The following is a 20,738-nucleotide window of genomic DNA, read 5'->3' as shown; positions in this document are numbered from 1 at the left end:
TCTACCGCTCGCCACTGTTGTGGTCGCATCGCCATTCCCCAACGAGGTTGATGGATCTGGCAAGCTCGTGAGCCCCTCGACCACAAAAAGAGGGTGGGAAGGGAGAGGCCAGCGGCCAGATTCGATGTCGTTGTGGGGATCCGCCGTCGCCACTCGCAGTAAAGGAAGGGGGGAGAGGTGATGCTGGGCCCTTCCACCATCACCGCTAGCAGATAAAACGAGGGGAAAAGACCGGAGGTGGAAGAGAAGTGTACCGGTGATGGGCAGCAGGGGGAGCAGCGCCACTGCGGCGGAAGAGGGGCGGCGTCGGCGCAATAGCGGAACAGGAAGAGCGGTACGGTGGTGGAAGAGGAGGCGCCGTTGAGAGAACGGGATGTGTCGGTCGGTTGTGGATAAGGATAGAGTTGGGTAGTGGTGGTCAGATCTTATTCGTATATCTCAATCACAAAACCGGATATATCGACCCCTTCAACTATTAAAACCGTGTAAAATTGACAAGATAAATCAATATGTAATATATCACTCCACAACCATGCAAGTTAAAAAATCAACTTATATAAATTGTAATAAAAATAACAAACAAAGCTCAAATTACTATACGTTTATTTGCAGTTAAATTTATTATTTTTTTAAACTTGTAGAATTTTAATTTGAACTTGCATAGTTATGGAATGATATATTACATATTGATATATATTTTTAATTTTTTAAATTTTTCGTAACATTTAGTTGGCATGCAATAAACGGGTGAGAATCCATCTTCCTAAAACTGCCATGGGAACAACAAAAAGGAGTCAATTTTTAAGTTTTCAGTAATTGGATGGGTCAAATACCCGGTTTTACGGTTGAGGATACAAATCAAATCTGACCTATAATAAGGGACTTAAATTGGACTTTTTGGTTCCCGGTGTGTGCGCTTAATTTGCACGGTTTCTGTCCAGTCTCATCTTTAGGGCCCAGCTTTGCTATCGTGTGCATCCGGCGTCGTCGTCCTCCTCATCCAGTGTAGTAGTATACTAGTATGAGTAGGCTTGGTAGGTCGCCCGGCCCGGCGGCGCCGACTCGATTTCCTCCCCTCGCGTCTCGTTTGATTCAGAAAGAAATTGTAAGCGAGCGCAGCATTGGGTTCAAATAATCAGAGAATCGAGAGGAGAAAGACATTAGATCAGTAGAGGAAGCGGGAGAGAAGGCAAGTCTGAGGTGCCCCCGACCCGATGCCTCCGATTTCTCGACTAGATCCGAGATATCATCGCGCCAGGGGACTACATGAGCTGAATCGGTTAATGTCCCTAAGGCGGGAGCAGCGCCGTCTCCAAATCGAAACCTGTAAGCCACCTATTTGGCTCCTAGGTCCATATAATTCATCTAGTCCTATATTGTGCTATCCGCATGACATGCTTTTTCTTATTCGATTCATGACGTGCTGTGCTATACCACTTCTAAACTGTTAAAGCCGATTCCTAAGCTTATATACGTTACAGAACGTTGAAGAAAAATCCTCTTTTTAATGTGTTTTGCTGTTTGTCCATTTTTTATGTGACCTTCAAAACATACCTAGTTGGATATATAGCACGCTTCTTCCTTTCCATGGTGGAGGCTATCATGGTTAAGAGGAGCAAGAATTATTCAGCCAAACACAACAGTGAGCAGGGTTAGATGTTATAACTACGAGGTTGGAGATTCCAACTCATTGTCTGATGGTCTTTTGGGACGGTTGCATCATTTTTCAATAATACCTCAAATGCTCAATTGACGTTTTTTTTTATATACTGTAACAAGTTCCCTCTACTGAAATTCTTGTCTGTAACTAATGGATCCAATTTTGTTCTCTGCGTGTTTCATTGTGACTGGTATCAACCTTGGTCTTGTTGTTTTCTTCTTGTATGTAATATCATGAGCATAACATGTTGCAGATCAATTTCTTGCTCAATGTGCTAAAAGAAAGGAATCTCCCTGCCAACAAGATAATTCTCAATGTGTGAAGAGAATGAGATATTCAGGTCCGGACCTTCCAGAGGTACGCCGTAAATGCCAGAATCATATATTTGGATGTCTCAGAAAGTAATTTCATATTATCATAATCTTATCAGGCTAACAATAGATTATAATGTAAATTATTAGTCAATGTTCTGTTTTGGAGACCGTGTCAATGTCCAAAAGACTTTTTGTAAGCAGAGGGAGCTAATGTCACCGTTATTGCTCTAACCACAAACCGTTGGGTTGATCGTTAGCAAAATATTGAGTTGTGAACAAATCCTGCAATACTGCAATCTTGTACGGTCCTACATAGGGATGGCAACGGACCATTCCCTAGTGAGGGTGGTTGCACCAAAATTTGGTTTGTCAAACAAACTGGTTCTACTACAACTTAAAAAATAATCACATCGTGCACAATACACAAACACAAACTGAAAAATGAGCTCAGACTCCATTCGAATGCCATATGCATTTTATACAACCATGTGTAGAGCAACATTATAGAATGCCACTATATATGTATCTTTTTTTTTTTTGCTTTCTCTAATTGTGTTAATTATTTACTCTTGAATTCCAATATTGAGATTTTTCTAAATGCTTGTGGATGCAGGACATATGGCACCATATACATTCCTTGTTGCCACTGCAAGATGCTGCCCGTGCTGCTTGCGTGTCTCAGGCTTTTCTACGTTTCTGGAGGTGTCATCCCAACCTCATTTTCAGTTGGAAAACGATGGGTTTGAATAAAGTGCCACATAAAAAGGGTGGGATAGTTAGAGATTACAACAACAAAGTTGACCGCATAATGAAAAATCACTCAGGAGGTATAAAGACATTTAGCCTTGAATTACATCCTTTTTCCAATGCCAACACCTATTATCATCTCAATAGTTGGCTTGAGATTGCTATTACATCTGGGATTAAAGAACTCACTCTCGTGTTGACTTCAAATGAGGAAAAGTACAATTTCCCATGCTCACTTTTATCTAATGAGAGTGGCGACTCTATTCAGTCTCTTCGACTTGTTCATTGTTCCTTCTGTCCAACAGTTGGCCTTGTTAGCTTGAGAAGCCTGACAAGATTGCATCTATCTTGTCACGTCCCGAACTAGCCCCGAACGGAACTAGCCCGTGACGCTCCAAATTAACCTGTTAATCGATACCAGTCCCAGGAAACAGTGCTGGTATCACGGGAAGACAGAATATCACAGCAACAGTGGTCTCTTTATTACAGAGTAGGAGTACAGTCATGTTGGGCTGCGGACAGATCCCGAGCTCACAACTGCATTACAAAAGGGAAAGCGGAAGCCGAGACTTGGACCAATCATCACAGGCGCGACTTGGGAACTAGGCCGAAACCCTAAAACTCGTCGTAACCGACTTGCTCCTAGAAGAACTCCTCGTCAGCGGGATCCACATCATCTTCTTCAGCAACTGGGGGGGGGGAGATTATTTATATAGAGCAAGGGTGAGTACAGGAGTACTCAGCAAGCCATGGGAAATAAGTGTTTAATGCAGGCTTCAACGGGAAGGCTGTTGTTTTTGCAAATGATTTTATTCAAACTCCTTTTTGAAACATCTAAGTGAGTGCTTCTCAAACGGCACGGATGAGGCAGTGCGTCTCGTCCGGTCGGAGTATGTGCAATGTATCAGTCTTTGAATTGGTTTCAAGGTTGGCACCCGGCCAACAACTTTCAAACGGCCACCCGGGCCTGGCTGATCCCATCAGCCGCCGCAGATTTTCCAAACGTCGAACCCAATCCCCAACAGCAATTTCACAAAGCAGTAGTCAAACAAAACTACGCTATGAATCACCTCACATCCGCCCATGACCGTGGGCACAGCTGTTCGAACAGTTTGATAACCTCTGCAGAGGGGGTACACTTTACCCACACGACATTACTAACCCGAATCACCCAGCCCGTGCAGAACGGCCACGTCTGGTGACCTAAAGGTTTTCATGACAAGGCATTTCGAGAGCAGACACAGGGTTGCCATATGCCGACGAGAGGGGTCCCAGACCAACAACAGGTTAGGTCCCAGACCATACTGTGCCAGGAAGCCCGGGGGTTCTCCCCGACACCACCCCGTTGAATCCACATGTCTCTCGGCATCAAGGCTCCCCCGATTAGCTAGTTACTCAATCGGGGTGTCCCATTCCACCCATGTGGTCGCACTTGTCTTATGTTCGGATGAAATTCCAAGGAAACGGTTCTTAAGTGCGAGAGCGGGAAACCGTGCACCCGGTACGTTCCCCGGTCCGCGATTTTGGAAATTTATTTAGTTCGCAAGCACCGACCCAGGTGTCGGGTTTTCCAAGTCTTTTGTAAAACCCAAGTTTTACCCATCGTTGGATATTTTATATTTTGAGGGGGGGGGAAGGGTGTTCCGGTACACGTACCTGAGGGCCCGTGCATCGAAGCACAACAGTTGACAAAGGAGGTTTAAGTGTTCAATAATTCAAGGAGGGTAATTGCAGCAATTAGGATTGGGGGGCCGGCAGGCTATCTCACAAGCCGCGGCCGAATTACTTGTGTAAATCCTATTCATGCAATATTTGCGAAAAAGAAATACTTAGATTTACATTATAGGTGCAAGATGTTCAAAGGTGACTTGCCTTGCTCGAGATCTTGAGCTTGATCCTCGAAATCCTCGCACTGCGGGTCTTCGGGCTCTGAAACTACACGCGAAACGGGACAGCTCAACAAACGGCGAAAATAAAGCCCTATTATTGACCTCTAGGCATGCCATTAGATAGATCTCGAGATTTGAGGAATTTTGGAAGTTGAACGGAGTCAAACGGACTTACGGTTGGGAAGATATTGAGTTTCTAAGATTATTGGATTTTTGGTCTAAAGGAAAAGGATTTATTTAAATCCTTTTTGAAAAAGAAAAGAAAAGAAAAGAAAGAGGGACGGGAATTAGATTTCGCTGGCGGCTTGAGCGCGGCCCGAGAGGGGTTGGCGCGGCCCGGCCTTGCCATTGGGCCGGCCGGCCTGAGGGACGGCCCAAGGGGCTCGCGGGGAGGAGAGGAGAGAGGGAGCGGGTGGGCCGGGTTCACCTTGCATGGTCCCGGGTGGGACCCGCTTGTCGGCGGCTCGGCTCACCGTGAGCGAGGTGCACGCGGGGCGTGCTAGGGTTTGGGGAGGGGAGGCGCGGTGCATGCGCGCGGTTTGCGGAGGACACGGTGCGGCGGGCCCACGCGCAGCCTCACGGCTCGCGGTGGACCGCGCGCGCGAGCAGGGCCGAAGGGAGCGGCCGACCGAGGTCGGCTCGACCCGGTCGCGGCTGAGGTGGCACCGACGTGGCGCCTACGTGGCTGCCACGCGGGCCGGCTGGAGGAAGACGAAGGCGCCGGCCGCGAATGGACGGCGGGCGGCGGCGGTTTCTCCGGGACGCCGTGCGACGACGAGGGGCGACGGGGTGTACACCGGAATGACGAGGGAGAACGAGAGGGAGCGAGCCAACGGCTTGGATTCGCCGGAGGGAGCTCGACGGCAGCGGATTGCGGCGGCGGCAACCGGCGGCGAGGGAAGGGGGAAACGGCGACGGCGCGACGGGAGATCGATTCGGGCGAGCTAGAGCATCTACGCGACTCCGGGAATCCGTCCCTTGCGCCGGATTAGGAGGAAACGCACCGAGGGAGGCCGGCGACGGCGGCGGGCACGCGGCGAGCGACGGCAGCAGTCGGGGCGGCGCCAGCTAGCTACTGGGGTGCTACACATGCTACTAACCGAGTCTAAGGGGAGGAGATGGATCGAGGAGGGAGAACGGGGAGATGCACTACCGAGACGAGGCGGGGCGCTGTGACGAGAGGCCGACGGCACGGGAGTGATCTCTCCGGCCTCGGGCCGGGGAAGCGGAGGAAGACGAGCGCCCAGAGTCCCCTTCCGCGTCCTTCGCACGCTCCGGCTCTCCCGGTGCTTGGCGATGAATGGCGGAGGCGAGACAGAGGGGCGGCAATGGCGCGGTGGCGGCGAGCGAAACGGGAGGAGGAATGATGGGAGGGCGCCTTGGTTAAATGGGAGGCAATGTCGGTTTGGGAACCGACCTAGGGCGGTCAAGGGAGAGGGCTAGCGCTCGGCGGTCACGGCCAAAACGGCGATAAGGGGGGGGGGATGACGCCGGCGGGAGAGAAAAGGGAAAAAGGAGAAGGGAAAGGGGGCTTGCCCCTTGCCACTTTGGGGAAAAGGAGGAGGGAGAGAGGGCGACGCGGCAGAGGGAGGAGGAGCTCTGCCTCCGTCCCTTGGAGGCTAGCACGCGGAGTGGCGGGGTCGGGTTGTGACGACGGCGATGACGACGGGGGCGGTGTGGAGCGGAGCGGCGACACGGGCGACAGGCGCAGACAAGCGCGGCAGAGGCTGACGGCGGCGGCGACTGGCCGGTCGGCCACCATGGCGCGCGCGCGCGGGAAGGAACGGCGTGCGGCGACGATTTGGCGGCGTTGGCGGGAAGCGGCAGCGAGGGCGGAGGGCGCTCGGTTCGGCGCGGCCCACACGCACGCGCGCGCGGCACACGGGCAGAGCGGGGGAGAGAGAGAGAGATGGGGAGGGAGGGAGAGATGGGGAGGGAGGGAGAGATGGGCCGAGAGGAATTCGGCCCATCGAACCTGAGGGAGGCAAAATAGACTTTTGCGGGGGGATTTGATTTGGGAAGGATTTGGATTCGGGATTGAACTTGACGATAGATCGGGGATTTGAGATCCGGAATGGCACGGAGACTGACTGCAAGCAAAGAAACAATTTTCGCAATTAGGGTTTTTAGGAATTACATTTTCCCGCTAGGCGCCACGACGGAACGGGCGCTACATATCTTGTGTGCGTATTATTGATACCGACATAGAATATCTTCTTTCCAATGCTTTAGCTTTGGAGAGGTTGGAAATCAAGCGTTGTGGCGAGATTAATCGCCTGACAATACCTTGTCTGCTACAGCGGCTTAGCTTCCTGGGGGTATTTGGATGTTTCGGGCTACAAATGCTAGAAAGCAAAGCTCCAAATCTATGCAGTTTTCACTTTGAAGGTAAACAAGCGCAATTCTCACTAGAGGAACCTGTGCGATTGAAGAATCTGGAAGTGGTTTTCCCCAACAGTGTCTGTTATGCTCGTGTTGAGCTTCCGTTTAGTATGCCAGATATTGAAACTCTTAATGTCATTTTGTCTTGTGAGGTATGCACCGCACTTTAGGTGATACATTGTTGGCGTGTAATGTAGTACCATGCTCTGAAATATAATTGGTCTGAGCCTTCTTTTTGCAGATGGTGGATACACCAACTGGCCCTGGCAAATTCCTCCACCTTAGATACTTGAGGATTACTTTTGCAACATGGAGATTTTCCTGGGCTTATGATTATTTTTCTCTTGCATCTTTTCTTGATGCTTCTCCTTCCTTGGAGACTTTCATCCTATGTGTAAGTTGCCGTTCATTATGCAATGCTTATCTAATAACTATGGTGGACCATTTATAATTTATTGAAGTATCATTGATTTTTCATCTTCAGATTTCACAGAAAGAGAAGCATGACTTGACATTTAAGGATCCCATATGTCTAAGGCAAATCCCCGAACACCGGCACGACAAGCTTAAGAATGTGAAGATCACTGGTTTCAGTGCCACAAGAAGCTTGGCTGAGCTAATATGTCATATTATGGAAAATACAACGTCCCTTGAGTGCCTTACATTGGACACTCTTTGCACTCAACTTCGGTGTTCTGACGGCAACATCGATGTCTGCCTCCCATTGGATCAGGATGTTATCAAGGGAGTGCATAATTCGCTCTTGGCTATCCGAACATACATCGAGGGGAAAATTCCCTCTACAGTCAAGTTCAATGTCCGGGAGCCTTGCAGCCGTTGCCATGGTTGGTAACTTGGATGTCGGATCATTATTACCCAGTATTTAATTTTGTAACTTAAGGTGTGTTGTCCTTTATGTTTTAAGTTATTTGTTGTGTCCATTGTTTAGGTATGTGCCTTGGTTAATTTATTAATAACAGACTTGTGTAACTTGAGATGTGTCGTGCTTTACGTTTTGAGTTATTAGTGGTGTGGTGTCCATTATTTAGGTCTGTGCCTCCATTAATTTATTTGGAGTTATTAATAACAGACTTGTGTAACTTGAGGTGTGTCGTGCTTTTATCCAAGTCATCAGTGGTCTATTCAGCCATGTGCTTGGTTAATTCATCACCAGAGTGCCAGTACCAGACCATCCTACGTTCATTGATGAAACTGTAGGAAAGCTGAAAACAGGTGGTATTTTACCTGTCTCCCACTGGCTTGGTTAAGATTTGGAGGATTGGAGCAAGGTACACTGGCTGGCTCCGCCCCTTCATCGGCGCCAGGCGAGAACAGGGGACGGTGGTCATTGGTGACAGGGTCGGCTGACGGTGTGATTGTTGTCAGCTCGCCTAATGCAGATGAGGCTGGTGGCAGTGTCCTAGAGGCATCACTTGCCAAGCGAGCGTCGACACCAAATCTGATTGCTAAGAGGTGTGGATGACAGTGGAGCATCTCCAACGATCTCATGGCAATAAAGGCAGTTGCAGCAACACTCTAGGAGCGACGACGAGTTTGACGATCTGCGCAAGACAATGGTAGCGCTGCAAAGCGGCTTCGCGGTGCACTGGGAGCGTTCAAAATACGGCGACAGCATAAGGGGATTGAGTTTGAATGGTAGCGCTGCAAAGTGGCTTCGCGGTGCACTAGGAGCGTTCAAAATACGGGCGACAGCATAAGGGGATTTAGATGATGACGGACAACAGTTGTAGCAGATGGTTGTTATGATCCGCAGAGGCATAAATGGTGTGACAACTGACAACAGGCAGCACGGACCAATTTTGATTATCCCTTCCGCCCTTGTACGGTGACGAAGCAATCTTCTAGCTTTCCATTTCCTTTTTGTATGTGTCATGCTAGGGTGTGACCTCCACGATGAGGTCATTGGTGTGACCTCCATGTGTCTAGCCCCCACCATTGTCTTGTCTCCTCTCTCCCGCCACCGCCACTCCCCATGTCAACACTGGTCGTCGCCCTAAAGAGGGATGGGGAAAGAAGGAAGAAGTGGGAGAGATGGGAATAGATGAGAGAGGGCGATCAAAGGAAATAGAGATCTCCTAACATATATGGATCTCAAATGTTTTTTATTTTCTTTCTATTGGCTAGGATGCACATAAGTTAAAACAACCATCCATACTATGATGGGACCCGACTAAGACGGTTTTGCTACGATGGAAGGTGAAGATATTTGGTTTTGCGGTTTAGGGATTTCAACTAAATTCCACGTAAAGATGACGAATGTTAAGCGGACTTATTCCGAGGAAGTACGCTAGCTAATAAGTCCACACATGTTTACTGGTGGCGTCTCCTGCCTTTGTGCCTCCTGCCCAAGATCGCCACCTTCATAGCTTCATAGCACCGTACACCTTGTGTACACGTTGTATGCCACAACGCCCATCGCCATAGGCTTCATTGCGACGTAGAGGAATACATACAAACACACACAGCGCTAGCAGCAACCAACGGTGGTGGTGGACTGCCGGGCTGCACGGTGAGTTCGCTACCGTCAACGCCATCATCGAGCTCTGCCTCGTCGTTGCTGGCACTTCCACATGGACACCATAGTTGCAATCTCCTAAGCCTAGTACTCCCCGGACAGCAAAACGATCCTTGGCCATCACCGTGGCCTCTGAGCTCGCCATCGTCATCCACCACCTCGTCCCCTCTGCCCCCCGTAAAATCTTCGGTTATGATCTTCCATGTCGAAATACTGGTAGCACACTTCACACATGTATAAAGTCACAGATGATTCATGTTGAATTACAAAATATCATGTCGATTAGTTAATGAAAAACTTCATCGTCAAACTTCTCTGGTGCAGGATTGTAAAGAATGTACATGTTGCTTTCCCCGTCTTATGTGCTCTATGCATGACAAAATTTGAATGTATGATCATACAAATGTATCATGTATATGCCTGTGCTATGACCAAGGCAAGCAGGAAAGATATATGATTAAAAACAGTAACCACTTATTGTAAAAATGAAAATCTATGAAAATAGAATCAAACAATCATATAGAAGAACAGCCATTTGGTCAGAATGTCTAGCTGTTGAGTAAAAATCAGGATTTGCAATAGATTGAAAAAGTAACTAATAATGTATACCCACAAACTGCACTATTTTCTTTAAAAACAGAGAAGATATTATGTTGGGCTAGGGCGCTATTCCCTTTGAATGTGCATACAGCTTGCACAGTTCTAGCACTACAATTTGAAATGGTCTGCATTAAGAACACTGTTAATTCCAACAACTTGCCAATAATTACTAAACCTATCATCTTTTACACCCAGTGTACTACTCTGTAAAAGTCTAATATTTACACTAATGTTTGGTTTAGCCTTGAGTACGTATAAGCATTTCATTTTTTTTGAACGACTCGCACGAGACGGTGCGAAGTTAGCTTATAGGTACTTACTGTGAGCAGATCATTTATCGTTTCCATGTATGAAATCCTGAATGTTTTATAAATGACCTGCAGCACATCACAAAATACAACCAGAAAACCCATGTAAGAATTTATCTGACGTGAGGCCAAGAATGGCCACAATTTTCATCAAGATTTTGTCTATGAAAGATCATGTGTAATTAAAAATCAGTCAGCATTCCATCAATTTTGTTGTTTACATATAAATAAACATCCACTTGTTTAAGTTTGAGCTACACACCAAGAAACATGTTTAAGTTTGAGGTACATACCAAGAAACCAACAGCCTGGCATATGTGCTTGAGTCATCCCACGCAGATCCTGTATACTGTTAGTGTCTCAGTTAGGTAGAACTGCAGGAGAAAAACAGAAAGATACTGGCAGTACAATATGACCTGTTTCTTTCTGATATAGGTCAAATGTAGAGGTCATACAAGACAGCAGTGAAATGGTGATGATTTAATTTGAAAACCAAATTTTATAGAAAAAATACAGTGTTTTATGCTTGATTTTCACTTAAGTTCACTCATCTCGGTTAGAATTTGTTTGGTTTTCCATGTAACTGTCAATACAGATTTACATAATGTAGAGGTGGCGATGTGCCGACAGTGCGGTTCACATATTTATACAGATTCAGTGTTAGATTTCTTTGTGATAGCTTTGATTTCAGGGTAGTGCTTCTCATTATAGCAATGTGCAGCCATATAGTACGTGAGACTTGTCATTAAAACTTGTATGCATGTGTTATAGCCAAGTCTATTGATAAACAAAGGAAGCTTTGTGCTCAGAAACTTCCCACAGGATAAAAAATTGTCTGCTCAGGAATACATAAACTTTCTACAGGAATACGAAGCTTATTACGCATAAATTTTCTAGAACACAAATCTTTGTGCTCAGAAACTTCTAGTCAAAAAGTTTATACAAGAAATAAACATTACTATGCATAAACTTTCTATAACAATACAAAAAACTTTCTGCTTAAAAACCTTTTTGAAACCGCACTGCCTAGAAACTTCCTACAGGGATAAAAAAAAATTCCAGCGATGGTAGCTAATAAAATAGAAATAAGAATATGATCGAGTAGAAAAGAGAGAGAAAATTGATAATCACTGAATTGTTTGCCAATGTAAACACCACAAACCTAAAGTCTCCTTGAGAAAGCTACAGTCCTATCATTACACTTTCTTGAAGATTTAGCCCCACTGTTGGGCCTATTACGGTAGTTGTTCAATAAATCTCTAAGAATATTATGCTGCTCTCAGATGAGAAAGCTACACATGGACAGATAACTCAAGATGGATTAAAAGAATATCCAAGGATGTTTTGTACAAGTCAAAGCACATCAATGCCACTAAGAGCAACTGCCTGAAAGACAAAGCACATCAATGCCACTAAGATGGATCTGTGAATGCAAGTGGCAAGTGGACAAGCAGCATTTAGTACACCCTACACATGTTTCTCCGTTTAGCTAATACTATGAAGCAATATTAAGGTAATATGTTGCGAAAGTAGTAGTTAGGAAAGTAGGAGACCATAGAGACTATAACAAGTTATTACTGATTCTATATGAGTGTGCTTAATTGCTTAGCATATCTACCTTTGTGATACTATCCTCATTTGTAAATAAAACAATCTCGTTGAAGTGAAGTTATTGCAATAATAAGCATAATAATGTCCAAAGGCACTAACAAGCCCTTATGTTGAATTAGGTGCAATTAATAATACAGGTCTGCAGTGCTGAATTTCTGCGTACCTTAACTCTCTAGCACAGGGAGTATGACCAAGAGAGGAACCGCTGTGCAATATCCTGAGGTTTCAACAGAAGACATTCTGGATTAATGCATCATACATTTATTTGAAAGAAACATTTCTTTAGAAATATCAGTTTAGAGAAGAAAAAGGAAGACTGGTACAGTTTATCACCTGCAGGAGGATTCCCAGTGTAGCTGATCTAAACCAAATCTCTTTGGGAGTTCACCTTTCTCAGCAAAAAAGGCTGCAGATGGCTTCCAAAAGCCCTTACTTTAAGAACAGTCCTGGTGATTGGGCTCACACAAGAAGATAAGTTGACATATGGAAAGACCTTCAGCAAAAGATTGTTGTAAATTACATTAGCCAGTACTTTTCAGTAATTGCAGTATTCGTATGAACTTTGCAAAGTTACAGGTACCACTTGTTAAGTCAGGGCATACCTTTCCTGGATGAGAAGAGTGAATCAGAGCTCCGATATCATTTTCTTCTATCCCATAAAGACGATCCAGATAGATATTTTCATCCTCAAGTCTACTATTTTACATATCTAATTCAGAGAACACATAAAAAAATAGCAAACACATAAAAATGTAAATGGCAAGCGGTAACTGATGAAAAACCTCATTAGGAAGGTCCATTACAAACTGCCCATATTTTGTGGTCAACACCCTTGCAGTACTCTAATAATAAGGATGTCATCTCAGACCACCTTTGACGCAGACAAATCTCAAATAATGTCCTCATAACATGATCCAAGCTTCGACTAATGCTTTGAGCATTAGAGTGCAAAGAGGAGTTATCAAGTAGAGCACGTGATATGTAAACCTGCAAAGTTGATACAAGTGCTCAGTTAAAGAAAGTTGTTAGACTCAAGAATTATTGATAAACAGCATTTCTCCAATAGATACCTGTATGAGAATTGAAATTTTCCTATGTTTGTCAGTGGGTCCCCCCTCCCAAACTTCCCCTTAATATCTTGTGGGCATGCATTCTAATTCATCCTGCTCTTCTTCTCTTAATACACTATTTTCGAATCCAGAGGAATGGGACCCCCAGTATCCAGAAAGGTGTTGGAAATATAGTCATTATTCGGCATATTTTAATCCAAGAAATTGAAACTATGATCATGGCATAAGCAGTGTAGGGTGATCTTAACATAACCAGTAGCATACTAAGCGCATCATGAATGTCAGAAACAGGAACATACCAGTAATGCGATAACATGCTAGAGGCATCATGTAGAACAGGAACAAGAACATAGCGCACACAGTATAGCGCTAACAATGGGAACAGGAGTAGCGCTAACAGCAGTAGAAGGAGAAGATTATACCCCGAGAATGGCCCTCCGCTGGATGGTGAGGCAGAATTGCCTCCGTTGTTGTAGTCGTTCACGGCACCTCCTCCTGGCGCACCAGCTCCGGATCCAGCTCCTGTCGGCGGCGGCGCACCACCTCCGCCAATAGCGGCGGCAGCAACTCCAGACATGGCGATGAGCAGTCGTGCAGGAGGCACTCCCCAAAAACCTGATCACCCGCCTACCCGGTGCAGATCTCAGGCGAAGGTGTGGTTTCGGAGGCACTGCTTCTTCCAATCTCTCGTGCGCGCAAGAGATCAGAAGCGGAGAAGCGAGAGCAACTCAGGCGCGGAGAAGGAGAAACTAACACCGGGAAAGAAGCGAGGAACTCGGATCGGACTCGCGGCCTCCTTATCTATCAGGAGAAAGAACGTGGACGCGCTGTTGCGGAGGGAATCGTGGAACGTGGGTTAGTGGCTGCAAAAGGATAGCGACGTGACGCACGCACGCCGCCAGCCAGCCACGCCTCGCCTCGCCCTCGCCCACGCCCACGCCCACGCCCACGCCCGGCCCGGCGCGCGCGCGCGCGTGTGGCATTCCGACCCCCACCTCAACTGGTCAACAGGGAGCCTCTAATAACTCCCTATTTAGGTTGAGATATTTCTCGCTTAAATCCAGAGGTGGTATTATTATCCTTAACATTTATTATGGGCCTTTGAGATTTAATAGAATAAATTGGGCCTAGCCCAATTATTCTAACAATCCCCACCAAATTTCAAGGCTCATAAGAAATGTTCTCAATGTTGTGCCTGTTTGATATACCAGGGTTTTGGTGGAGACTGTTAAGTTGAACTTCCACCTAGGAAATGAGCTACATCAGACCACAACTTAACAATGGACTATGCCTTGAATTGTAAGTTTTGTGTGATCAGGTTTCACTCAGAACCTTGACTGGTACTGGGCTGCCGTTCGCATCCCCTCTGTTTGGAGCATATAAGTCAAACTCCAGGCCTTTCATGAGTATCTAGAGATTGCCCAAACCTCATAGACTGTGACTAGCAGTCGAACTCATATAGGTGTGTTCCTTCTGAGATGTTCTGCAGGTCAACATCTCTGCTTGGAAAAGCCACTCGGATCACATTAAGACATAAGCCATCCTACCATACAGGAAAGAAGAGAAGCACATCATGAAAATGAGCCCCTTTCAAGGGTCTCTTCTCTCAGTCACACAATAGTTTGTTTCACCATCCAAATTCACGGGATCTCCGATCACAATGGACAGGTTTCCACTATTATGCAACCTTAGGTGGGTATCAAGCCCATTTCCCTCGATGCACTGTCTATCACATTACGTGGTAGCCCCTTGGTAAACTGATCTGCCAGATTTCTAGCCGTTTGGACATAGTCCAATGCTATCACTCCGGAGTTTTTCTGCTTTCTGACAGATTTCAGTCTTCTCTTGATGTGTCTAGATGACTTCATGTTGTCCTTTGAACTGTTCACTTTAATAATCACTGTTTGATTATCGCAGTTCATTAGGATTGCTGGCACTGGTTTTTCAACCACCGGCAAATCCATCAGGAGTTCACGAAGCCACTCAGCCTCAACTGTCGCAGTATCTAGTGCTGTAAGTTCTGCTTCCATTGTTGACCTCGTTAAGATGGTCTGCTTGCAAGACTTCCAGGAAACAGCGCCACCTCCAAGTGTGAACGCATATCCACTTGTGGCTTTTATCTCATCAGCATCAGATATCCAGTTTGAGTCACTATATCCTTCTAGTACTTTTGGATACCCGGTATAGTGAATTCCATAGCTCATAGTGCCCTTTAGATAGCGCATTACTCTTTCCAGAGCCTGCCAATGATCATCTCCCGGATTTGAGACAAACCGGCTCAGCTTGCTTACAGCAAATGAGATGTCAGGCCTCGTTGCGCTAGCCAAGTACATCAATGAACCAATGATTTGAGAGTATCTCAGTTGATCCCTTGCTATTCTTCGGTTTTTCCTTAATAGCACGCTGGGATCATAAGGAGTAGGAGCTGGCTTACAGTCACTATATCCAAAGCGACTCAAAACCTTGTCCACATAGTGGGATTGCACAAGTGTAATCCCACCCTCATCTCCTCTTTGTAGTTTGATGTTAAGAATAACATCAGCCTCTCCCAAATCCTTCATTTCAAAATTCTTAGACAGATAGTCTTTGACCTCCTCAATCACATTAAGGCTGGTCCCAAAGATCAGTATGTCATCGACATACAAGCACAAGATCACCCCTTCTCCCCCACCATAGCGATAGTATACACATTTGTCAGCTTCGTTCACAACAAAGCCTGCAGATGTAAGCGTGATGTCAAACTTCTCATGCCATTGCTTAGGTGCTTGCTTGAGGCCATACAAGGATTTCAATAGTTTACACACCATTTCCTCCTGACCTTCTAGTACATACCCGTCTGGTTGATCCATATAGATCTCCTCCTCCAGCTCTCCGTTTAGGAAAGCTGTCTTAACGTCCATCTGATGGACGAGAAGACCATGAGAGGCTGCCAGAGCAAGTAGTACTCGAATCGTAGTCAAGCGAGCAACTGGTGAATATGTGTCGAAGAAATCCTCGCCTTCCTTTTGGGTATAACCCTTGGCCACAAGCCTTGCCTTGTACTTTTCGATTGTACCATCAGGCCTAAGCTTTTTCTTGAAAACCCATTTGCATCCTACGGGCTTGCACCCATATGGACGCTCAACGACTTCCCAAGTACCATTAGACATAATCGAGTCCATTTCACTGCGTACTGCTTCCTTCCAGTAGTCAGCGTCAGGAGATGAATACGCCTCTTCTATGGTTCTTGGGGTGTCATCCACGAGGTATACAATGTAGTCATCTCCAAAGGATTTTGCAACCCTTTGTCTCTTACTCTTGCGAGTATCTACAATGTTGTCCTCCTCAGGATTTTCCTCAGGCGTTTCATCATTGTGTTCTATCGGTGCAAAGTGCTCATGGGGCATGACAGTTTCTTTACTAGAAGTGCTAGGTGTATATTTCATAGAAAATTCATTCTCAAAGAATGTAGCATCTCTGGACTCAAAAATTGTACCAGCATGCATGTCGGGTACTCCAGAGTTTACTATTAAGAATCTATAACCCACACTATGGATAGCATAACCAAGAAACACGCAATCAACAGTTTTTGGTCCAAGTTTCCGCTTTTTGACTATAGGTACATTTACCTTGGCCAAACAGCCCCATGTTCGTAGGTATGAGAGATTTAATTTCTTCCTTTCCCATTCCTCGAATGGTGTTACTTCCTTATGCTTCATTGGAATTTTATTCAGGACATGACACGCAGTCAAAACTGCCTCACCCCACCATTCCTTCGAAAGCCCCGCAGTGTCTAACATGGCATTCACCATCTCAGTTAGAGTACGGTTCTTTCTTTCGGCCACCCCATTTGATTGGGGTGAATAGGGAGGCGTCATCTCATGAATAATTCCAAACTCTTCGCAAAAAGATGCAAACTCATTGGAAAAATACTCCCCACCTCTATCAGACCTCAACCGTTTGATTTTCCTTTCAAGTTGGTTTTCTACCTCAGCTTTATAGATTTTAAAGTAATGCAATGCCTCATCCTTTGTTTTCAATAGATACACATAGCAAAATCTAGTGCAATCATCTATCAGTGTCATGAAATATTTCTTTCCCCCTTTAGTCAACACGCCGTTCATTTCGCACAAATCGGAATGAACAAGTTCTAGAGGTGCCAAATTCCTCGCCTCAGATGCCTTGTGAGGCTTGCGAGGTTGTTTCGATTGAACACAAGTATGGCACTTGGAACTTTGACCAAAGTGAATTTTGGAATTAAACTCATGTTAGCTAAGCGCGTCATACAACCGAAATTCACATGACAGAGTCGCGAATGCCACACATTAGACTCATCATTCTCGCTAATATGGTTCACAGCATTATGATTATTACACATGTCATTCAAAGAAAAGCGGAACAAGCCTCCGCTGTCATAACCTTTTCCAACAAAAGTCCCATATTTAGATACGACACATTTATTGGACTCAAACACAAGTCTAAAACCTTCTCTACACAATAGAGAGCCGCTAACTAGATTCTTCTTTATTGAAGGGACATGCTGCACGTTCTTCAGCTGCACGGTCTTTCCCGAAGTAAACTTCAGATCGACCGTACCAACACCATGAACAACCGCAAGCGACCCGTTTCCCATCAACAAGGAGGAACCTCTCCCGACCTGATAAGAAGAAAACAGAGAAATGTCAGCACATACATGAATATTAGCACCAGTATCCACCCACCAATCAGGTGAATGAAAAACAGAGAGAACTGTAGGTAATTTTTTACCGTACCCCGATGTTCCTCCGCCCTCGCTAATGATCATGTTGGCAGACTTCCTGTCTTTGCGCTCAAGACAGTCCTTGGCCCAATGCCCAGACTTGCCACACACAAAGCAGTCTCCTTTTGCCTTTCCCTTGCCTTTCTTCTTAAAATTGGTTGCAGCCTTGGGTTTGACATCAGGCTTGACTTTCTTGTTGTTGTGGGATGCATGAGGGTTCTTCTTCTGTACCATATTGGCACTAGAACCTCCCTCAACCTTTTTGCCCCGGATGTCCTTTGCCCTCGCCTTCTCCTCAACACCCAAAGAGCCAATGAGATCAGGAACACTGAACTCTTGTCTCTTGTGCTTTAGAGAAGTGGCAAAGTCCGACCAAGAAGGTGGTAGTTTGGCAATAATGCCACCCGCCACAAACTTGTCCGGCAACTCACAGTTGTTGTTCTCAAGTTCCTTAGCCAGCATCTGAATCTCATGAGCTTGTTCTACTACAGAACGGTCATCGACCATCTTGTAGTCATAGAACTGCTCCATGACATACAGCTCACTGCCGGCGTCAGACTCCGAACTTGGCCTCGAGTGCATCCCACATGTCCTTCCCAGAAGGCATGTGCATGTACACGTCCACTATGTTGTCAGCGAGTACACTGATCAATGCTCCACGGAACAGGCAATCCGAAGCCTCGAACTTAGCCTCTTCCTCAGGAGAAAGAGGTGGTTCACTTCGTTTGCCCCGTGAAACATAGAAGCACTGCATCGCTGTCAACCACAATAGTGCACGTGCTTTCCATCTCTTATAGTTTGAACCATCAAAAGCATGTGGTTTCAGTGCAGCAGCAAAGCCAACTACCGAAAATGACCTATCAGGTTTTTGGATTGTTGGAAATATAGTCATTATTCGGCATATTTTAATCCAAGAAATTGAAACTATGATCATGGCATAAGCAGTGTAGGGTGATCTTAACATAACCAGTAGCATACTAAGCGCATCATGAATGTCAGAATCAGGAACATACCAATAATGCGATAACATGCTAAAGGCATCATGTAGAACAGGAACAAGAACATAGCGCACACAGTATAGCGCTAACAATGGGAACAGGAGTAACGCTAACAGCAGTAGAAGGAGAAGATTATACCCCGAGAATGGCCCTCCGCTGGATGGTGAGGCAGAATTGCCTCCGTTGTTGTAGTCGTTCACGGCACCTCCTCCTGGCGCACCAGCTCCTGTCGGCGGCGGCGCACCACCTCCGCCAATAGCGGCGGCAGCAACTCCAGACATGGCGATGAGCAGTCGTGCAGGAGGCACTCCCCCAAAAACCTGATCACCCATCTCAGGCGAAGGTGTGGTTTCGGAGGCACTGCTTCTTCCAATCTCTCGTGCGCGCAAGAGATCAGAAGCGGAGAAGCGAGAGCAACTCAGGCGCGGAGAAGGAGAAACTAACACCGGGAAAGAAGCGAGGAACTCGGATCGGACTCGCGGCCTCCTTATCTATCAGGAGAAAGAACGTGGACGCGCTGTTGCGGAGGGAATCGTGGAACGTGGGTTAGTGGCTGCAAAAGGATAGCGACGTGACGCACGCACGCCGCCAGCCAGCCACGCCCTCGCCTCGCCCTCGCCCACGCCCCGGCCCGGCCCGGCGCGCGCGCGCGTGTGGCATTCCGACCCCCACCTCAACTGGTCAACAGGGAGCCTCTAATAACTCCCTATTTAGGTTGAGATATTTCTCGCTTAAATCCAGAGGTGGTATTATTATCCTTAACATTTATTATGGGCCTTTGAGATTTAATAGAATAAATTGGGCCTAGCCCAATTATTCTAACAAAAGGTTAGTGCAAATTTACAAGCATCATATAAATAAAAAGAGAAAAATATATATTATCACCTTACTCTCATTCATGTGATGCCAAAGCATCTCATTGTAAGTCTCCACACTGGAGTACTGAAGGTAAAAGTGGTTTGCAATTCGACCAAGTTCTGTGCAATAAAAGTTGCCGCTCTTTTCACATAACCGCACCATCATAGCTTTATCTAGCGCACATGCAGCATGAATAATAAACGCTCTTTGCTTGGCAACCAAGGAACAATCACCAATAACCTTGGCAAATATGAAACTGGGAGTTGCAAAAAGATTCAATTTAGATTCAAAAACCAGAGCATGAGTATCAATAGTGCAATGAAGTACCATAACAAAGACAATTATCTTGCTTGTCGCATGATAGAAATGATCATCAGTAATACACAGAATATGTCACACTACCGCAACTGCTAATGCATAAAAAGTTAGCATACAACACAGTAGTCAACTCACACTACAAAATACGTACTTCCAGAATAAGCTTATGCAAGTCGTCGAAGATGTGAACAAGGGAAGAAAAGGATACCTCTTCCCAAGCTATCCCATACACCAGAGGATTAGTCTTCATCCTTATAAATATGTATAGCGAAACAGCACAGCCACACAGGCCTCCGTGACATTTGTTACAGTGCCCAAGGCACCTCAGAATTCAAATCATCTTTCAAACAGCCAAGAAACTGCAGGATAAACATTGCCACGAAGATTAAAATTAAACCAGACCAGAAGAATGTACAACATCAGCCAACTAACCACCAGCCAAAACCAAGACACAAAGGAAGGGAAAAATACAAGATGCATCTCCAAATTTATATACAGGCCTTACAAGTACATGCATTATCCTACCCAAGTACCCATCTGAAGTGCTTATGTATTTGTGCCAAAGAGATTATGATGAATCTGGTCAGTTTGAATATTTGGTTGGTTTCCATATTAAAAGTCACAGTAATCTTAAAGCACAATTGTCAGTGATGTTAGTGCATGTAGCCACATGTACATGTGGAGAAGGCATTCCACATAACTCTGCAAC

The 20,738-nt window shown here is 45.8% G+C and overlaps 1 protein-coding gene across 1 annotated transcript; it reads left to right on the top strand.

Annotated features, from left to right (window-relative positions):
• Nucleotides 1–998: 998 nt before the first annotated feature.
• LOC9271769 (uncharacterized) lies at nt 999–8,092 on the top strand. The gene is made up of 5 exons (XM_015773416.3): nt 999–1,326; nt 1,914–2,017; nt 2,588–2,676; nt 7,234–7,386; nt 7,477–8,092. Exons 2-5 carry the CDS (start codon nt 1,975–1,977, stop codon nt 7,843–7,845), a joined length of 654 nt encoding a protein of 217 aa, XP_015628902.1. The 5' UTR covers nt 999–1,326; nt 1,914–1,974; the 3' UTR covers nt 7,846–8,092.
• The last annotated feature ends 12,646 nt before the right edge of the window (nt 8,093–20,738 follow it).

This window comes from Oryza sativa, chromosome 3, assembly GCF_034140825.1.
Source record: "Oryza sativa Japonica Group chromosome 3, ASM3414082v1".
NCBI classification, from domain to species: domain Eukaryota; kingdom Viridiplantae; phylum Streptophyta; class Magnoliopsida; order Poales; family Poaceae; genus Oryza; species Oryza sativa.
The sequence above is the reverse complement of the archived record's forward strand: the minus strand, read 5'-3'. Positions and strand labels throughout refer to the sequence as shown.